General features: G+C 41.9%; 1 protein-coding gene across 1 annotated transcript in view; it reads right to left on the minus strand.

Moving 5' to 3' along the window:
• Window positions 1–22,015, minus strand: part of LOC126162174 (probable glutamate receptor) — a 127,697-nt gene that overhangs the window by 36,243 nt on the left and 69,439 nt on the right. Inside the window, exon 6 of the mRNA XM_049918529.1 lies at window positions 7,546–7,820. Within this exon, the coding sequence (XP_049774486.1) occupies window positions 7,546–7,820 (275 nt within the window). The remainder of the gene's footprint in view (window positions 1–7,545; window positions 7,821–22,015) is intronic.

Consider the following 22,015-nt stretch of genomic DNA (forward strand, 5'->3'; position numbering starts at 1 on the left):
CTTTCCTCATTTACCTTCGCCTAAAAGCTTATTCCCTCAACCCTTGGGTTAGGTTGTTCCAACGCTGCCCCATAGGGCTCCGGCACTTCTAGTGTTCCTCGGCTCAATTGCCAGCAGACCCAGATAGTGTGAATACAGGCTACCCGCCATTCGGTGCTATGACGTGCATTCTACGCATGTACTAACACTTGGCCAGTGCTGAAATGTTGCATAGGTTCCAGTCTGGCTGCCCGTGTGTCAGCTGTTTGCTCGCTTTTGCCCACCTGTGCAAGTGGGCTCTAGGTCGGTGGACACATAAGCCGATTTATCTCAATCTACATCTACGTGATTACTCTCCAGTTCACAGTTGAGTGCCTGGAAGAGAGTTCATTGAATCACTTTCAAGGTATTTCTCCACCGTTCCAACACTCTCGAACGGCGTGTGGAAAAACGAGCGCTTAAATGTTTCCATGTCAGCTCTGATTTTTTTTCTGATTTTATTGTGATGCCCATTTCTCCGTACATAGGTGATCGAAATATCCTGAGAAGATTCCGTCGTAATATAAAATGCCATCCCAATTCATGTATCATATGCGTGGCACTCTCTCCATTATTTCGCGTTAATACAAAACGAGCCGCCCTTCTTTGAACTTTTTCGATGTCCTCCATCAGACGCTCTGATGTGGATCCCACACTCCACTGCAGCACTCCAGAAGAGGGTGGACAAGCGTGGTGTACGTAGTCTCTTTAGTAGTCCTGTTGCGTTTTCTAAATGTTCTGCCAATATATTGCAGTCTTTGATTTCCTTTCCCCACAACATATCTACGTGATAGTTCCAATTTAGGTTACTGTAATTGTAATCCCTAACGAATTTGTGGCACAACTTGACTAGAAGAAGGGATCGGTTGGCAGGACACGTTCTGAGGCATCAAGGGATCACCAATTTAGTTCTGGAGGGAAGCGTGGGGGGTAAAAATCGTAGAGGGAGGCCAAGCGATGAATACACTAAGCATATTCAGAAGGGTGTAGGTTGCAGTAGTTACTCGGAGATGAAGAAGCTTGCACAGGATAGAGCAGCATGGAGAGACCTGTATCCAACCAGTCTCTGGACTGAATTTACGGCCTTTAGATCTGTGTGATTTAAAGTGTAAGAGAAATTTAGCAGATTTCTTTTAGAACTCATGTGGAATCATTATTTAGAGTCAATTCCACTTTTCGCACCACACAGATGTCTTGTCTAAATCATTCTGCACTTCATTTTGTTCATCTGGTGAGTTTACTAGACGGTAAACGCCGGCACCATCCGCAGAAAATCAAAGAGGGTGGCTTAGATTATCTCCTAAATTGTTTATGTAGATCAGGAGCAGCATACGCCCTATAGGGAACACAAAATGTCGGCCGTGGTGGCCGAGCGGCTCTAGGCACTTCAGTCTGGAGGAGGAGGAGGAGGAGGAGATGAGTGTTTAACGTCCCGTCGACAAAGAGGTCATTAGAGACGGAGCGCAAGCTCGGGTGAGGGAAGTACGGGGAAGGAAATCGGCCGTGCCCTTTCAAAGGAACCATCCCGGCATTTGCCTGAAGCGATTTAGGGAAATAACGGAAAACCTAAATCAGAGTGGCCGGAGACGGGATTGAACCGTCGTCCTCCCGAATGCGAATCCAGTGTGCTAACCACTGCGCCACCTCGCTCGGTACTTCAGTCTGGAACCACGCGACCGCTGCGATTGCAGGTTCGACTCCTGCCTCGGGCACTGATGTGTGTGATGTCCTTAGGTTAGTTAGGTTTAAGTAGTTCCAAGTTCTAGGGGACAGATGACCTCAGATGTTAAGTCCCATAGTGCTCACAGCCATTTGAAACAAGATATTATTTCTGTTTCACTCCACGACTCTTCGTCAGTTACTATGAACTGTGATTTTTCAGAAAAAAATCATCACGAATCCAGTCGCAGAATTGTGTCATAGCCCATATGCATGAAATTTGGTTAGAAGTCGCTTGCGAAGCATGGTGTCAAAAGCCTTCTAGAAATCTAAAAATATGGACTCAATTTGACATGCCCTATCGATAGCACTCATTACTTCGTGAGAATAAAGAGCTAGTTGTGTTTCAGAAGAATGATATTTTCTGAATCTGTGGTGGCTATTTGTCAATTAATTCATTTTATTCGAGGTAATTCATAATGTTCGAACACAGTGTATGTTACGAAGTGCTACTGCAAATCGACGTTAGCGATATGGGTCTATAATTCAGTGGTTACTGATATGAGTCTGTAATTTAGTGGATTACTCATATTTCCCTTCTTGGGTATTGATGTGACCCGTGCAGCTTTTCAGCCTTACGGTACGGATCTGTTGACGAGCAAATGGTTGTATATGGCTGCCTAGTATGGAGCTATCGTATTAGCATAGTATCTAACGAACCTAACTGGTATACAATCTCGGTCGAAGCTTTGCCCCTAATAAATGATTTAAGCAGCTTCGAAAATGGTTCAAATGGCTCTGAGCACTATGGGACCTAACATCTGACGTCATCAGTCCCTTAGAATTTAGAACTACTTAAACCTAACTAACCTAAGGACATCACACATATCCATGCCCGAGGTAGGACTCGAACCTGCGACCGTAGCGGTCTCGCGGTTCCAGACTGAAGTGCCTAGAACCGCTCGGCCACTCCGGCCGACAAGCTACTTCGATACACCGGCATGTATACTTCTAAGATACCGATGCTGCCAGTTGTTCTTGATTAGAATTCTGGAATATTTATTTCTTCTTCTTTTGTGAAAGAATTCCGGAAAACCGTGTTTAGTAGATAGCTGTGTCATCAGTAACATCACCACTGTTATCGCGAAGTGAAGATACTGTTGCGTTTTGCTGCTGGTATACTTTACATACGACCAGAATCTCATTGGGTTTTCTGCTAAATTTCGAGATATACTTTCGTCGTGGAAGCTGTTAATAGCATTTCGTCTTGAATTTCACTCTAAATTTCCAAGTTCTGTAAAACATAGAGATATTTGGAGATTTTGAGTTGTGTTAGATTTGGCAGATTTTTTTCGTTGCTTCTGTAAAGTGTTCCGACCTGTTTTGTGTGCCGTTGGGGATCAGTTCCGTCTCTTATTAATTTACATATATGTCCTTTAATTCCTATTTATCTGGATTAAAACCACATCTCGTCTCCCTTACATAGATTACATAGTACAGTCTGCCTTACATCTTAATCAAATCCTTATTCACAAGCCATCCGTCCGACCTATTTATCTAGTCATCGAACTTCCTGATAACCGCACCAATCTCCATCACCACCAACCTCACTGGTCTCACCTTTGATACGAACAGAAAAAGAAATCGCAACACCTAGAAGGAGTTGTGTGACATAAACGAAAGCTGGTAGGCGTGATACTACATATGAAAGATGATGACTATTCAGATTTCGCGCCAGTCGTGTAATAGAGGTGCTATGAGGATGAAAATCAGGTTTGCTTTAAATAGACGCTGAAACGCTCGTGACCGTTAGTTACCTTTGAGACTGGACGTGGTAAGTTTATGTTAGTCTAGTGTGCCATTACAGTGACAAAGACGCAGTTATCAACACCTCACTGAATTTGAACGAGTTGGTGTAACAGGGCTACAAGAAACTGGATGTTTCTTCCGCGATACTGCAGGAAGACTTAGCAGGAATGTAGGCACTGTACACGGTGCACTGTGGCAGGCAGCGGTGATCAAGGGAATGTACGGTTGGTAGAAGACTGGGCTCCGGACGGCCAACGTGGCACCACCGAGAGGGAAGGCCATTGTACGGCTCTGGCACATCGTACCGCATCTGCACCAGCAATTTGAGCAGCAGTTGGCACCACAGGGACGCAACGAACTCTTACGTGTCATGTACTTCAAGGACATCTCCGAACCAGACGCCCTGTGGCGTGCAATCCACTGCCCCCAAACTACCGCCATTTGCGACGTCATTGGTGTCAAGCGAGAGCTCACCGGAAGGCAGGCTGCAAGTCTGCTGCATTCTCTGATGAAAGCTGGTTCTGCCTCGGTGTCAGTGATGGCCCTGTGTCGGTTAGAAAGAGGCCAATTGAGGGCTTGCAACCACTTTGTCATCGTGCTATATACAGGTCTATTACAAATGATTGAAGCGATTTCATAAATTCACTGTAGCTCCATTCATTGACATATGGTCACGACACACTACAGATACGTAGAAAAACTCATAAAGTTTCGTTCGGCTGAAGCCGCACTTCATGTTTCTGCCGTCAGAGCGCTCGAGAGCGCAGTGAGACAAAATGGCGACAGGAGCCGAGAAAGCGTATGTCGTGCTTGAAATGCACTCACATCAGTCAGTCATAACAGTGCAACGACACTTCAGGACGAAGTTCAACAAAGATCCACCAACTGCTAACCCCATTCGGCGATGGTATGCGCAGTTTAAAGCTTCTGGATGCCTCTGTAAGGGGAAATCAACGGGTCGACCTGCAGTGAGCGAAGAAACGGTTGAACGTGTGCGGGCAAGTTTCACGCGTAGCCCGCGGAAAATTGGCTCATGCCACAACTGGAGACCGACAGCGCCGACTGCATCTTTCAACAGGATGGTGCTCCACCGCACTTCCATCATGATGTTCGGCATTTCTTAAACAGGAGATTGGAAAACCGATGGATCGGTCGTGGTGGAGATCATGATCAGCAATTCATGTCATGGCCTCCACGCTCTCCCGACTTAACCCCATGCGATTTCTTTCTGTGGGGTTATGTGAAAGATTCAGTGTTTAAACCTCCTCTACAAAGAAACGTGCCAGAACTGCGAGTTCGCATCAACGATGCTTTCGAACTCATTGATGGGGACATGCTGCGCCGAGTGTGGGAGGAACTTGATTATCGGCTTGATGTCTGCCGAATCACTAAAGGGGCACATATCCAACATTTGTGAATGCCTAAAAAAACTTTTTGAGTTTTTGTATGTGTGTGCAGAGCATTTTGAAAATATCTCAAATAATAAAGTTATTGTAGAGCTGTGATCGCTTCAATCATTTGTAATAACCCTGTACAATGGAACTACACCCGGAATTATGGTCTCGGCGGGCGATTTCTTATGACAGCAGGAGCACTCTCGTAGCTTTCCCACAACCGTGAGTGCAACTTTCATCTACATCTACATGGATACTCTGCAAATCACATTTAAGTGCCTGGCAGAGGCTTCATCGAACCACCTTCACAATTCTCTATTGTTCCAATCTCGTATAGCGCGCGGAAACAATGAACAATTATATCTTTCTGTACGAGCCCTGATTTCCCTTTTCTTTTTATCGTGGTGATCGTTCCTCCCTATGTAAGTTGGTGTCAACAAAATATTTTCGCGTTCGGAGAAGAAAGTTGGTGATTGGAATTTCGTGAGAAGATACCGACGCAACGAAAAACGCCTTTCTTTTAATGATGTCCAGCCCAAATCCTGTATCATTTCTGTGACACTCTCTCCCATATTTCGCGATAATACAAAACGTGTTGCCTTTCTTTGAACTTTTTCGATGTACTCCGTCAGTCTTATGTGGTAAGGATCCCACACCGCGAAGCAGTATTCTAAAAGAGGACGGACAAGCGTAGTGTAGGCTGTCTCCTTAGTAGGTCTGTTACATTTTCTAAGTGTCCTGCCAATAAAACGCGGTCTTTGGTTAGCCTTCCCCTCAACATATTCTATATGTTGCTTCCAATTTAAGTTGTTCGTTATTGTAATGCCTAGGTATTTAGTTGAATTTACGGCTTTTTGATTAGACTGATTTATCGTGTAACCGAAGTTTAAGGAGTTCCTTTCAGCACTCATGTGGGTGACCTTACACTTTTCGTTATTTAGGGTCAACTGCCACTTTTCGCACCATTCAGATATTTGTTCTAAATCGTTTTACAGTTTGTTTTGATCTTCTGCTAACTTTATTAGTCGATAAATGACAGCGTCATCTGCAAACAACCGAAGACGGCTGCTCAGATTGTCTCCCAAATAGTTTATATAGATAAGCAACAGCAAAGCGCCTATAACACTACCTTGGCGAACGCCAGAAATCACTTCTGTTTTACTCGACGACTTTCCGTCAGTTAATGCGAACTGTGAACTCTTTGACATCACAAATCCATTCACATATGAGACGATATTCCGTAAGCACGCAATTTCACTACGAGCCGCTTGGTGTCAAAAGGCTTCCGGAAATCCAGAAATACGGAATCGATCTGAAGTCCCTAGTCAATTGGTTTTGATGCTCGTTATTAACTCAGGATTATTTGTTGCTAAGAGGTCAAGTGCGTTTTCACAACCGTTTACTATTCGCGTGCGCTTATGAACTAACTGCTCGAAATAATTTTCAGAGAATGCGTTTAGCACAATTTCGGATGATATTATATGCGTACCTCCGGAATTAAACATGTATTTTCGGCAACATGTCGAGGGTAAATTAAAATCACCATCAACTATTATCGTATGAGTCGGGTACGTGTTTGAAATCAAACTCAAGTTTTCTTTGAACCTTTCAGCAACAGTATCGTCTGAATTGGGAGATCGGTAAAAGAATGCAAGTATTATTTTATTCCGGTTTCCAACAGTGGCCTCTGGCCATACTAACCCACAGGAAGTATCTACTTCAATTTCGCGACAAGATAAACGGTGGTGTCACCGCCAGACACCACACTCGCTAGGTGGTAGCTTTAAATCGGCCGCGGTCCATTAGTACATGTCGGACCCGCGTGTCGCCACTGTCGGTAATTGCAGACCGAGCGCCACCACATGGCAGGTCTAGAGAGACGTACTAGGACTCGCCCCAGTTATACGACGACTTTGCTAGCGACTACACTGACGAAGCCTTTCTCTCATTTGCCGAGAGATAGTTAGAATAGCCTTCAGCTAAGTCCATGGCTACGACCTAGCAAGGCGCCATTAATCATATCTAGAGAGAGTCTCACTCGTATCATCAAGAATGCTGTATACAAATGATGGATTAAAGTTAAGTATTCCAGGAGCTACGTACTTTTCTTTATAGCATTCATTACGTATCCTGTTTCAGACCTACCGCCCACCTGCGTGAGTTGACGCGTGCATTTCGGCCTCCTTCTCTAGCTATATAACATAAACTACTTCTGAAAGCAACAAAAAAACTACGTCTTTCTGGTGATTCGACCTGTTGTACCGCCATTCGTGAATAGCATTCCAGGGGCTGTTTTCTAACAGGATAAGGCCCGTTTGCATGCTTGCATTTAACATTCTGGCAGTTACACAGGCTACATATAAATGTACCAGTATTTCACCTTTTCAATGGCTTCTCTCGCGCTGACGTTAACCTGTGATCTTGCAATGTTAATCACTTAAATATGTTATCAGACAAATGTTGTCCCGTAACTGCATTACTCGTAATTAATTACTTTTTGGTGTGGCGATTTTTTTTCCCGTCAGTGTATAATTACCACCAGTTTCAAATATTATTCATCCTTACCACAGATGAATGTTTTAATGACTGTAACTTGTAAACCAGTATGCCCGACGAGTAGCCACATTCTTGCGCCTTTGATTTGTACCTGTTAGAGAGCGTCCACGGACTGACTCACCCTGCTGGCAGACGGCGCCCACGGCGAGCATGGCGACCTCGCCCCACTTGTCCCGCAGCTGCGCGCCGGCCGCGTGGAACTGCTGCAGGTAGGCCGTCAGCTGGGGGTCTCCGCGGTGCCGCTCCCAGCGGGTGGCGGCCAGCAGCAGAGCGGCGCACATCGCCACCAGCACTGCCGCAGAGGCCCAGACGGCGCGGCTGAAGGGCAGCGTGAACAGGTTGCTCACCAGCGACAGCGGCGGCTGCCGGAACACGAACGCCGCCCTGCAAACACCGCAACAAACCAGTGTCCAGAGGTCAGTCACGATACGGGAACACTTCGCAACCAGACGAGACAGAGTCGTTTTAGACGATCCAACACTGAAGTGTGTGGTGCCACCGCCGGACACCACACTTGCTAGGTGGTAGCCTTTAAATCGGCCGCGGTCCGCTAGTATACGTCGGACCCGCGTGTCGCCACTGTCAGTGATTGCAGACCGAGCGCCGCCACACGGCAGGTCTAGAGACACTTCCTAGCACTCGCTCCAGTTGTACAGCCGACTTTGCTAGAGATGGTTCACTGACAAATTACGCTCTCATTTGCCGAGACGATAGTTAGCATAGCCTTCAGCTACGTCATTTGCTACGACCTAGCAAGGCGCCATTATCATTTGCTATTTATCTTGTGATGCATGTACCGTCAGACCGATGTTCACCAATTATGGATTAAAGTTAAGTATTCCAACAGCTACGACCTTTTTTGCTAAAGCCTAACTTCCTTAAATGTTCCAGACCTCACGCCAGCCTGCGTGAGCTTAACGCGTGTCTTTCGGCTACCAATCATAGTAGCTTGGCTGTCTTGCCAAGTCACAACAAAGTGGACGTGCGATTGCTGCTGGTCATGAACTTGTAGAAACACCAACAGCCGTACTTCATTAAAACATGTGAATTACGCGACCCGTTTCGACACTAAATTAGCGTCATCTTCAGGCACCTATGGGGTACGATGTATATTCATTCGCTTTAAGGATTTCTATATACACAAAACGTGCACTTCATCCATCTAACAATACACGAACATACATGATACCCGTCCTAATGCACTGGGTGGTTTGGATACCACCATGAACCATTCATGACTCGTGTTCCCGCCATCATGTATTTTACACCCAATTTTAACATACTTACACCTCACTACGTTAATTACTACTGTCCCTGAGTTGCTGCTTTGCCTGACCATGAGCAGCGTTAGCAGCGCGTTTCAACATATCCCCTATCGTAGTATCTTTGCTCGACTGCTATTACTTCCCGTTCGTTGTCTGTCCTAAGGAGTTCGTGTCGGGAGTTGGGGTCTGCCAGTCAGTTGGAACGCGTCTGGAGCGCAGTCCGGACCTGCCAGTCGGGGAGTTGCAATGAGGCACTAGTCCAGTCGGGTTGGAGCAGCAGTGAGGTCTGCGTCGACATGGCTCGCCCGACCATTGCCACCACGCATCACTTGAGCTGGGCCACGGTCTTGGTGGATCGTCGGTCGGTCGTCCTACCGGACGACGCGTTTTGGCTCGCCGATCGTCCATGAGTCGGCTGTGTGTGTGTGTGTGCGTGTGTGTGTGTGTGTGTGTGTGTGTGTGTGTGTGTGTGTGTGTGTGTGTGTGCGTGTGCATCGACTCCCGATTTCTCTTCGTGCATGCTTAGTAATTGTTGGGTATCGTTCATGTCTTCATGCAAGTGTGTCTCAGGTTGTGTGTGTAGTTGGTGTTATTTCCACTGACGACTATTTTAGATGTTGTCGGCATTCTGAGGAGAGTCGGTCGGTTGTTGCGGACCAGGGAAGTTATCTCCACGCGGTGCAGTCGGCTGGGTCTGCTGACGGTCCGTGCGCACAGTCGGAGCATGTGTGGAGCTGTCCGATTGCTACGAGCCTCGTGGTTCACCGGCCCAGGACGTCAACGTTGAGTAGTGGTGTCAACTTCACAAGGCATGTCCATTCGTGTTGGGGAGTTCGTTTCGGTGGTTCGTTGTTGGGGAGACTTTCCTGTGAGCAACACCGAGTGTTTCTATTGCTGAAATTTGCCGCCATGCGGTGCAATTAACGATTTTGGATGACTGCAATTCAAGTACACCAGTGGAATTTTCTGCCTTGTGGCCGTTAGTGTTCCGGTTACCTGCCCTGGCCACTAACGTAATTCCAGGCAGCGTCCTGTTATTGCTGTCCAACATGGTGTGTAATTTTGACAGCTAATACATACTCGATTGTGGATTATCACGTTTGTAACCTTTTCTGTTTGAGTTCTCATGTACTGATTGATGGGAAGCAAGTCGTTTTGTCGGTCGGTCCGTTGCTGTCCCCTGGTTGGGTTCCGATGGATCAAGTGTAGTTGGGCTCACCACCTGTCTCGCGTAAGTCAACGAGGGCAGATCGGCCTCCCTGTAGGCGTCTGAGTGCCGTTGTCTTTATTGTCTTACCCACCGGTGTTTAATTATCTGTTTTCAGATACTTAAAATTTAAGGCTTATGGTTATTTTTCCTTGTTCTATTAAAAATTTTGAAAAATTGTGGCCTTTCGATCTTGCAACCTTATCCTTAAAATTATCTTTCAAGCTTAAACAATACGGCCTTCTGCCTTTAAAAGATTACGGTAATATATTTTAAAATTTTGAAACTTAATTGCGGCCTTCAGCCATTGCTATTGCACGTTGCATGTGTTTGTTCTATCTGCTTTGCCTTGAGCTTTCCACTTAGCCGTGATATATGTTTTTTTAAATATATTTATTTGTTTTTTTTTTTAATTGCATTTTGTCTTGTTGATTTTAAGATTTCTTGTTTTTAAACAGTGTCACCTTCTGCCTGTAAAAGTCTATGGTAATATATTCTAAAATTTTGAAACTTTATTATGGGGTTCAGCCATTTGTATTGCACCTTGCATTGTTTGTTCTATCTACCTTGCTTTGAGACTTTCCACCTAGCTGTGATGGATTGTTTTAATGATTTCATTGCAATTTTCTTTTCATTTTTATCTTGTTGATTTGTTAAGATTTCTTATTCGGAGGCCTTCAGCCGTGAAAGAGTTGCATTTGGTAAAGGTTCGGCTATGTGCCACTTTGGTTGTAAATGTGTTATTAAATTACAATAAATTACAATTAGAAGGTGAAACTGACCCCAACCTTATTTGGCCCTTTCCACAATCCTAATTACCTGTTCTGCCCAGCGAGTTTGGCGGGCATCTCACACCATTCGCTTTGCACAGCGGCCTGAAGATGACGGGAATGTAGTGAAATAAAATGAAATGATGGTATGACATCGATGGTGTGGAGGCCCCACTTGGGGTAGTTCGGCCGACGAATTGTCTTTCAGGTGACGTCGTACTGGATGGCTTGTGTGTCGATGATGATGAACTGATAATGAGGACCAAGTAACACCCAGTCTCCGAGCGAAAAAGAAAAAACTCCGACTTTGCCTGGAATCGAACCCAAACACGCTCGTGACAACCGAGTGTACACGCTGAGTACTCGGCTAAGGAGACAGGCAACTAATATAGTGTCGAAACTGCATGTAATTAATATGTTTTATATAAAGTACGGTTGCTGGCATTCGTAATTTCTCAAAAAAAAAAAAAAAAAAAAAAAAAACGGAATCATGTCTGGTGACTTGTGTAGAGTAGCAAAGATTCGAAAGCAACAAGCTGAAGTAGTGAAATGGCGATCACACAAGACGCCCGAGCCACGGACGCAGTTCGGCCAGCAAGTCGTTTGTCGAAGTACATCGGCGGAACGATCAGAAACCAGTAAAAAACCAAAGTCGTCAAAAGGCAAACTCTTAAGTACCAAGAGAGAATTCCGAAAGTGTAGTCCAGTATAGAATATACATGATCGCTGTGTTGGCACCGTTATGGCACCTGTTCAGTAGCGTTACAGACATACTGCAAGTAAGCCTATTGGTTTTGCGAGCTGCGTGATTCTTTAAGACGGGACGTTAATGAAAAACACACACTATTTAAACGACGCTCCAGATCCAGAATTGTACAGATACGGCAATGACATTTTGTCCCATGCTTTACGTGAAATTAACATACTTACATGGTGTCCATAAATGAACATCCAATTAATGATCTATGCCACATTAGCTGGTGTAAATATTTACAGACTCACAGGGATAACAGCCTTTACTTAGATTATATATATTTAACTTTTTATGAAATTTAAAAATTTAATTTTCAGAAAATGTGTGTACCATTTTCTCAGAAACTAATGAAGAGATTTCTAGAAAATTTTCTTTGTTTAATTTATTTATGTATGTTGAGCTTCTCGCATGAGGCATTTTGAATATGTCGAATAGGACAATTTTAATAACTTTTTAATTATAGTTCTGTAACTTCAATAGAAAATCCATGCAAAAGTCCAAGCCCTTTGCTCCATATTTTAGTTTACTCTCAGAATTTCAAAATTTTGTGTTGAGACAACATTTATTGTGCTTATCGAAAGAGTGTACAAAATTTCATAATTCTGGCCTTCATAGATCCTGAAAAAACGGTATCTAAATTTATAAGAAAAACATAATATTTTTGAAATGCAGTTTTTAAAGTTCAACTTAACGTTTTTTCTTCTGGCACCTCTTCAGAAGGTTCTAGATTTGTATTCAGGGTCCTCTTTCCCATCAAGGCTTCTCTTCTGTTTTCTCGTTTTCTTCCTTCGTTTGTTTACTGGGTCTTCAACTGACTTTTCAGATACAGAGAAGCACTATAAATGTATTTCTCTCCTAAGTCTTGAGTGAAATTTCCTATCTTAAAGCCCATTTACTGTAACACATTTATCTTCTCCACGTTCCCGTCACTTAACACAAGAACTGCATCGTAAATTGCAATTCTGACAACTGTAACAGATGAAAATGTGGTTTTAGGAAACCGTTATCACACCAGTGAATTTATAGAATCATCTGGATTCCGGGTTTTGCTGTTAACACAATTTTATAGAAGTTCAGGGTCGGCAAAAACCTGTAAGTGGGCTTGACAACATCCAGGATACAATTTGACAACCTCTCCTTGTGGATATGGGAGTTGTGACCCCTTTGAGCCCATAGATATTTACACCAGCTGATGTGGCACGAATGATGAATGGGTTGTTCATCTGTTGACACCGTGTAGAAATATTTAGCCCATACTGCATAGCTTCTGTCAGACAGCCTTGTCGTAATACACTTGCAGAGCGTCTCTTGTCTTCTTTGTGTGTCTATTGTGTCCACCAGCGGAATTGCTACACCATAAACAAAGTATCTGCTTTTTTATTGTTTCTAAGATATGGAACAGAGCCACAGATGATATATGAAACTAAAGAGTGTAACAATACCAGCGAAGGAAAGTTGCTACTCACCATATAGCGGAGATGCTGAGTCGCGATAGGCACAACAAAAAGATTCACACAATTATAGCTTTCGGCCATACACAATATAGTACACAATATACTCGTCCATCCTTACACAACCCCTGCTCCCAATCCCTTACCTCATGGCTCATACCCCTGTAATAGGCCTAGATACAAGACCTGTCCCACACATCCTCCTACCATCACCTACCTCAGTCCAGTCACTAACATCACCTATCCTATGAAAGGGATAGGTGACCTTCTCTCCTGCCCTCCGTCTAAGCTGCAACACTTCACTGTCCGCCACTCCCACCATACATCCCTCCCCCTCCCCTCCCCAGCCTCCTCCTTACCCCCCACCCAGTCGCCACTCCCATCATGCACTGGTGCTGCTGCTCACAGTGTGGTTTCAGTTCTCTGAGACTGCAGACGTTTGTCCAAGTTGCGTTTGCGTGTGTGTGTGTGTGTGTGTGTGTGTGTGTGTGTGTGTGTGTCTACTGCTGACAAAGGCCTTAATGCCCGAACGCTACAATTGTTGTGTCTATCGCGACTCAGCATCTCTGCTATGTGGTGAATAGCAACTTTCCTTCTCTGGTATTGTTACATTCCATCCTGGATTTTCCATTGATTGAAACCAAAAGTGTGTATCACAGCCTTCTACATGTATCCTGTGCAAGTTTACTTGAAAGTAATCCACGAAATGTTGTTCACCAAGCTAGTACTGAAGTGTTGTTTCAAAAAGAACGCGTGCAGGAAATTCATGTCATGTATTTAATTATTTTTTAAGTACTTCAAATGCGACTTCAACACTGAAATTTTCGGGAATTATTATCTATGTGTACTAGTAATAAACAAAAAATTAATTGGAAATTTATATTTTTGGGCAATTCCATGAACGTTCTCTCTTAAAGCTGCTCACCTGCTTGTTTGTGAACGTGTCCAACATACCTGTCACTGGTGCCTCACACGTCTACGATCTTAAGACGTATGTCTCTGAGTTAATACTGACTTCCTAAGATACTAAAGCCTCCCTCCTTTAACAGGCACGTAACGCTCTAAAGTTCCAGCGTGATGACGTTGGAGGCGTGACTAGTCGGTGGACGAGATGGGCGTGATTGATTTAGTGTTTGCGAGGCATAACGTGGGCCGCATTCGGGGAGATGGGTGCCAGGGGAGTCCAGATTGGTGACCATGGTTCTTTCTACATTGGCAACCATCGTCACTCAATCGTCGTTTTAAGGGCGCAAGTGGCTTGTGGTGGGTTCGGGGGTGGCACTGCCACCGTGTCATCGGCATTGGTGTGAGCGGCGGTGGTGGCAGGTTGTGCCTCGCCAGATGGGCTACGGGAATCTCTGGGATCCTGAGTATGTGTGTTGCTGACTGGATGAGGTGGAGGCACTGTATAATTCTGATTCTTATAACGCACTAGCTTCTGCAGTCCACGACGTCCAAACACTGGCCACCATGTGACCAGTTACTTCGCTTTGTATACACCCCGAGACTCGGCGAAAGGTGCGAGCTCAGCCTTGGAAGACCGCACAATGTTTGTAAGGAGCGTAACGATGTTTACCCATCTCAGATTAATGATAAGTGCAAGCACAACAGTTTGATAATGAATACGCATCTATCCTTAATGAGTGTACTTCTTCTGAGGGTGTAAGTAGGCTGTTTAGATTTTTATATTGGTAATGCCACGCAGCGCTCTGTATGAAAATCACTGGCTGTGCTGTGTGCAGCCTGTGGCTAGTTTGCATTGTTGTCTGCCATTGTAGTGTTGGGCAGCGGCAGCTGGATGTGAACAGCGCGTAGCGTTGCGCAGTTGGAGGTGAGCCGCCAGCAGTGGTGGATGTGGGGAGAGAGATGGCGGAGTTTTGTAATTTGTCGTGAACTGCTATATATATATATATTATGACTATTAAGGTAAATACATTGTTTGTTCTCTATTAATATCTTTCATTTGCTAACTATGCCTACTAGTAGTTAGTGCCTTCCGTAGTTTGAATCTGTTATTTAGCTGGCAGTAGTGGCGCTCGCTGTTTTGCTGTAGCTTGAGTAACGAAGATTTTTGTGAGGTAAGTGATTTGTGAAGGGTATAGGTTAATGTTAGTCAGGATATCCTGTGATTCACATTACTGTAAATGACGTAAAATTTACGGCCGTACTTGACTCTGGCAGTCCCATTTCAGTAATTAGTGAAACAGCTTTTAGCAAATGCAACAAATCGAACGATTGCCCCACACTTCCGTTACGTAAGATTAAATTACAAGGTGCAATCTTTGCAAAAAGTGTAGATGTACGCCAACAAACCAACTTAGAATTCTCTTGTCAAAGCCACAGCTTCTCTATGAACTTTCTTATTGTTCCATTATTGTCGACGGAAATTATACTGGGAGTAGACTTTTTGAATGAATACAAAGCAATCTTAAGCTTTCACGATGCTGAAATAAGTTTAGAGAAAGAAGGTAAGTCAATAGCTTTGAAATTTGAAGACTGGCTCTCAAACCATGATGAGGAAATTAATCGGCTTTACGTTCTGTTAGACAACAGTTCGAAATTTTCTACGGAACTAGACACTAACAATCACTCTGCAAGTACTGACAGGGATGATATCGACGCCATATTTGAAATTAATGAGTTAATTCAGAATAAAATTCAAACAATTGAGAATTGTAATGACACTGATAGGCAGGACCTTTTGAGATTTTACAAGCACATTCCACAGTTTTTACTCACAAAACAGGAACAATCAAGGGATTTCAATACCAATTTCGTGTTCGTGAGCATACTAAATTTTGTGTTAGACCATACGTAATTCCAGCACATTATAGGGACCGTGTTAGAACAGAAATACAATCTATGCTTGACGAGGGCATTATTGAGCTTGCAGTAAGCTCATACAACAATCCGTTACATGTTGTTGAGAAGAAAAATGGATCGATCAGGCTTGTCTTAGATTCGAGGCAAATCAATACTATCATTATTCCTGAAACAGAGAGACTGCAGACGATGGAAGAACTTCTTCAAAATTTTAATGGTGTAAAAGTGTTGTCTTCCATTGATCTCAGATCCAGCTTTTATCAGATCGAACTTCATCCAGAATGCAGAAAATACACAGCTTTCCTTTGTTTCGGCGTTTGTTATCAGTTTCGGAAACTTCCTTTTGGTTTGAACATTTCTTCGGCAGCATTCATTCGCGGGTTAAATTCCATATTACCTGAGTTCTTAAAACGTCACATCACCTTATATGTGGACGATATTCTAATAGCAGAAGCTTCATGGGAACAACATAACCGCATCCTCAACAGTTTGTTACGTATTTTTGCAGAATCTGGAATTACAGTTAACTTGGAAAAGTCTGAATTCGGTACGTCAAAGGTGAAGTTTTTGGGACATATTATTTCTTCTGAAGGCATTCAGCCGGATCCTGAAAAGTTAGAAGCAATCAGAGCCATTCCAGTTCCATCCACAAATAGACAAGTCCGCAGTTTTCTAGGTCTCGTAAATTTTTACCGTCGTTTTCTGAATATGCAAATTCTTGTTACACCAAAACTTTTTTCTCTCACTGGAAAAAATACTATTTGGAACTGGGACGAACAAGCACAGTTGGAATTCAATTCTTTGAAAGAAGCGTTACTTCACGCGCCAATACTAGCTCATCCAGATCAGTCACAAGATTTCTGCCTTAGCACGGATTCTTCTAAAGTCGGTCTTGGTGCCCACTTATTTCAAGAAGCCATAGAAAATGACACTACCATTCAGAAAACCATTGCTTTTGCTAGCCGAGTGCTAACAAAATCTGAAAAAAAATTATTCCGTTACTGAATTAGAAGCTTTAGCGATCGTTTGGGCATTTAACAAATTCCGTTTCTTTCTTTCTGGTAAGGACGTAAAAGTATACAGTGATCATCGTGCATTACAATTTCTTATGTCTTCAAAATTAAATCATGACAGGTTAAAACGTTGGGCATTGTTTCTGCAAGAATTCCGCTTCACAATAGTCTACATTCCCGGCAAGGAGAACATTGTTGCGGACGCGCTGTCACGCGCACCGGCTGGGCTTGAGAAAAGTAACACAGAAGGCAACCTCGAGAAAAATTTCAGTATTCTTTACATTCAGAAAGTCGCTTTGAAAACTTCATCACCACATCTTTAAAGGACATTGCTCATGAACAAGATAAAGATCCGATTTGGAAAGACATCAAAAGTAAATGGCATGAAAAGACACACACTCAGATTCGGCATTATTACCTGGTTAGAAACAACATACTGTTCAAACGCTGCACTGTTGATGACAAGCTATGGGTACTTTGCATTCCAGACGATTTTGTTAATAAGCTCATTTGGTATATTCATTTCAGCTACGCACATTTTGGTCGACTAAAATGTTATCATATTCTTCGAACGACTTTTGATTTTAACAATATGGAAAAGAGAATTCGAAGAGTCTTGTCTATTTGTAAACTTTGTCAAAAGGCGAAACCATCTACTGTCTCACATCGTGCTCCGCTGTTTCCTATCATTCCTTCTAAATTAAAAGAATTTGCTGCTGTTGATCTTTTGGAACCCCTTGTCAGAACATCGAATGGATTTTCGTACGTTCTAGTCGCTGTTGAACTTACTTCAAAATTTGTTTCTTTCACACCGTTACGTAATGCCACTGGATGGTCTGTATCCAACGCCTTTGTTAAAAATTTCTTACGTGAAGTTGGACACGTCAGTAAAGTCATTTCAGATAACGGACCGCAATTCAGATCTGCTGTTTGGTCACGCATGCTTCGGAATCATAAAATCAAACCTGTTTTTATTTCATTGTGCTCACCACATAGTAACCCATCTGAACGGATTATGAAAGAAATCAATAAGCTTTGCAGACTTTATTGTCACAGAAATCATCAGCATTGGGACAGATATTTACACTTATTTCAAAATGCGCTGAATGAAATGCCTCATGATTCCACTGCTTTACCACCTACTCTTGTACTGAAGAATGAAGAACCACCGAACAGAATCAGAGAGCTTGTACCTTTCCCGAATACACGTAAACTTCGACACAAAGACATAATTGATTTGGCTCTTAAAAATATAAAATCTGCAGCAGACAAAAGGAGAAAACTACACGGTAAAGCAAATGCAAAGAAATTATATATTGGTCAGAAAGTTCTCATTAAAGCTCATTCATTGTCACATAAGAAGAAACACTTGAGTCACAAATTCTTTCTAGTTTACAATGGACCTTACAGAATCCGACGTATACCACATGATAATTGCGTTAAAGTCGAAACTCTGCGTACTAGGAAGAGTAAAGGTTTACACCACATTTCACATGTAAAACCATTTATTGACAGATAATCTGCTTTTTAACTTAGTCTTTGCAATTTTCACTTCACACTACTTGTGGAATTTGTCACACTGAGAAACTGTTAACATGCAACAATGTTTTGAAGTTCAATATCCACTCAAGAACCAAGAGAACTTATTTAAACAGAAATTACGAATGCATTGTTATTGCGAACAGACGACACAGTGTTACTGTGTGTGTACATTCTTACTTGGTAGTTGCACGATTACGTAACGACTATGAGGCTTACATACTTAGGACATATACTGGTACTGCTAATGAGATTTTAATGAACATTTTGGTTTACGTGAAAATACATTCCGAATTAAAGTACTTTTTGAGAGATACCAGATGACACAGTGGTTAGTTTGTGTGACAGCTACACGATTTTATCACGACGCTACTAATGAGTGACAATTTACAATGTTGCCTTTGCAGTGTTTCTGTTTTATATCTGCACAGTTTTTCTGAATTATTCTGGGAAGTAAAAAATGTTTTAGTAATAACTTTTGTGGTATAGCTACAATGAGACAGCCTTTTCCGTAGCACAACAATACGTTACAGCACAGTAATTTCTTCATCACAACAATAAGTGTAATAACTAAGAAATCTATACGCAAAGCATTTCACTTTTGTTTACCATGAGGTAAGTACATTGGCTTCTGCAGAACTTAGCTTTTGGAGGAAAATAACTACGACACTTCCACAGAGATTATCTTACAACAAGATGCACATTTAGTGCTACAGGACACGCATTTCAGTGATTAATTTTGTACTTAAAACATTTATTTTTAAAGATTTTTGAATTACAAAGAAAGTTTTCTGTGATACATTTCATTCCATTGCTGTAATCTGTAACACCTGAGGGTATAATTACATTAATCCTCAGGGGGGTACACGCTTACTTTGTGTACCATGTGTCTGGCAAGCACAAGGAGCCCTAGCTAATATGGTATTTGCTTATACAACTTTACACATCGGTACCATATTTCTCTAACACATAAATTACACAGCTATCTGATCATTTAACAGAGAAACAAACATCTTTTTACTACGTCAGTGACACATGTTTACGCAATTACAGAGTTGGATTACTTCACACTTACGAAATTGTATTTTGTCTGTGCACTGTTCATATTTTTTCGGGACCCATTGTGATATTATGAGAGCTTTGAATGATATATTTGGCATGGTATCACGATTTTTAAAGTACGTTTGAGGCAGATGACACTTTTGACATGAGCAGAGAATTTTTTTAATTATTGGAGGAAGCTACGACGATTTTGAGATTTGACTGAGGTGTTATGATGTTATTAGTACGATGACGATGTGTATTATGCTGCTGAGGTATGTTTGTGATTAATAGGCTGATGCTATATGAGTTATTTGATTATGCTACGTATCTCTTATGATGAAATATTGAAGAAGTGTCGACGAAAATATATATATTTATAATGAGGTAAGGAATAATGAGTAGTGGATAGGGACTCTGACTTGTGAAAAAGGATGTTGGAAACCAAGAATCGTACTTTAAGAGTTATGAAATGTGTGTAAATGCGTGAATGTATCACAATGCCGGCGAAAATTTTTTGGACACTGTTATATTCACAGGATTTTGTTTCTACAGAACTGAAACGCAAATTCTCGACCTGTGAAATATTTTTATATGAGACTGTCACTGTAGAAGAAACTGCTGTTGTAAATATTTCAGTAAGAAAGGTAAGTGACCTTGGCGTAATGCGTTTTGGGCGCCTAGCTGAGAGGTAGTCATCTGACAAAAGAAAGCCATTAGGTGGAGAAAAAAAAGGGAGGCCATTATCCTCGCTATTGACGTTCCTTTGTAGAAAGCATTGCAAAAACGACATGGTCGAACTTGAAAACATATGATTACACTGTGGAGCTCTTAATTTATGATATTAACTGAAATGCCTAATGAAATGACGAGAAATATTTTTATGTCTATACACCTGATTATGACTACTGTCTCTCTAGCTGAGACATTTTTCTACTAACTTATGAAATGCCTCATGACTACTGAATGATGTTCTTATGCTTTACTTTGTACATAATTGATTATTTCATTTGATACCTGTTTTCCAGCTGTGTTGCAGCATTAGTTTTATAAAATAAACTTAGATACATTTGCTAATGTGAACACTTTCTGTCAACAGATCTATTAAATAATTATTTTATGATCCACATTCTTCGAAAAAGGAGCTTTTGGAATGGAAAGAACAATAAGAAGGGACTGATAACAATAACTGCATATATAATTTTCTTTTCAACTACTTGGTAATATTTTTCATAGAGTAAGTTGTGTTGCACCACTTTAATTACATAGACATTAAGATGTGAATAGACATTTCCCTTTTCTGCATTGTTGTTTTTACTGTAATATTTTTTCTGCTTGAGCTATGTCATGTTTAGATATAAGTTTTGTTGTCCGCCGCTCGTGGTCTCGCGGTAGCGTTCTCACTTCCCGAGCACGGGGTCCCGGGTTCGATTCCTGGCGGGGTCAGGGATTTTCACCTGCCTCGAGATGACTGGGTGTTTGTGTTGTCCTCATCATTTCATCATCATCCAGGAAAGTGACGAAATTGGACTGAGCAAAGGTTGGGAAATTGTACGGGCGCTGATAACCACGCAGTTGAGCACCCCACAAACCAAACATCATCATCATCATAGATATAAGTTTTGTTATTTGGTGCTGCTGTTTGCCAGGCATAATGTTACAGAATTTGACTTTGTATTACGCTAGTTTTACTACGGATTTAGTTTTCTTTTTTGCTGCACAGTGCCTTATATTAGTTGTAATATTGCAATTGCTTTGCCAATTTGAATTTTTTTGTCATTGATGTTTGTGTTAATTGTTTTGTGCTGCTGCATTGCCTCGTCCCTTAGTTTAGCATCTGAGCTCAGTAGATTTAAGTTAGCTTAAGAGGGGGTAGACTATATAAGAGAATGAGTTGCGATGAATTGGAAGAAATGCATTGAGAAGTTATACGAAAAAAAGTTCAGAAAACAGGTTTAGGTAGGATTTTCTTGGAAATAAATGATGAGGTAAGAAATGTGTGAACATATAAATACAGAAAGCATGCTTAGATAGAATTTTTTTGGTGGAAACAAAGGATGAAATAAGAGGAAAGATATATGGAATGAAGTTTTGGGGTGGACTGCAGTACCAAATGTTACACTGAAAACAAACCCTGTCCTTTCCTTTTGTGTTATCCCACTATGTGTTTGTGTACCCTTGTGTAGTTGTTTTCTTCCTGTCTCTGTGTAGTTTCACAGAATTTTTTCTTCTTCTAATACTAAGCTATATTCACTATGATGAGGAATACTGTTATCCTCAAATATAATTGGCATTAATAATATGTTATTTACCTTGTAAAGATGCTTAGACATTATTTATTCTGTTTTGTTTTAATGCTCATGTGTAAAGTTGATGTTTCAAAAGTTATTCTGATCGTTTATGTATTTACTTATGTCATAATTCCTGTAACACTGATGTATATGTTTATTTCTATTCTGTTGTAAAGCCTGTACTACAAATGTTATCTGTATTGTTATGTTCTTTAATGACGTATTTTGTACCTTTGTAATTGTATTCTCATGTTATAAAATGGTAATTGACACCAGTTCATCATATTAGTAACTTGTAAGTTACATTTCACTGCACATGTTTCCGTTGGTCATAGTATATGGACAATATGTGAGAAGTAGGGACTGTTAGTGTTTGCACGTGTGTTTGATAATTCAGCAAGGGACTGGATAACAGCATTGCTGGT

Source organism: Schistocerca cancellata, chromosome 1, assembly GCF_023864275.1.
Source record: "Schistocerca cancellata isolate TAMUIC-IGC-003103 chromosome 1, iqSchCanc2.1, whole genome shotgun sequence".
In the NCBI taxonomy this organism is placed as follows: domain Eukaryota; kingdom Metazoa; phylum Arthropoda; class Insecta; order Orthoptera; family Acrididae; genus Schistocerca; species Schistocerca cancellata.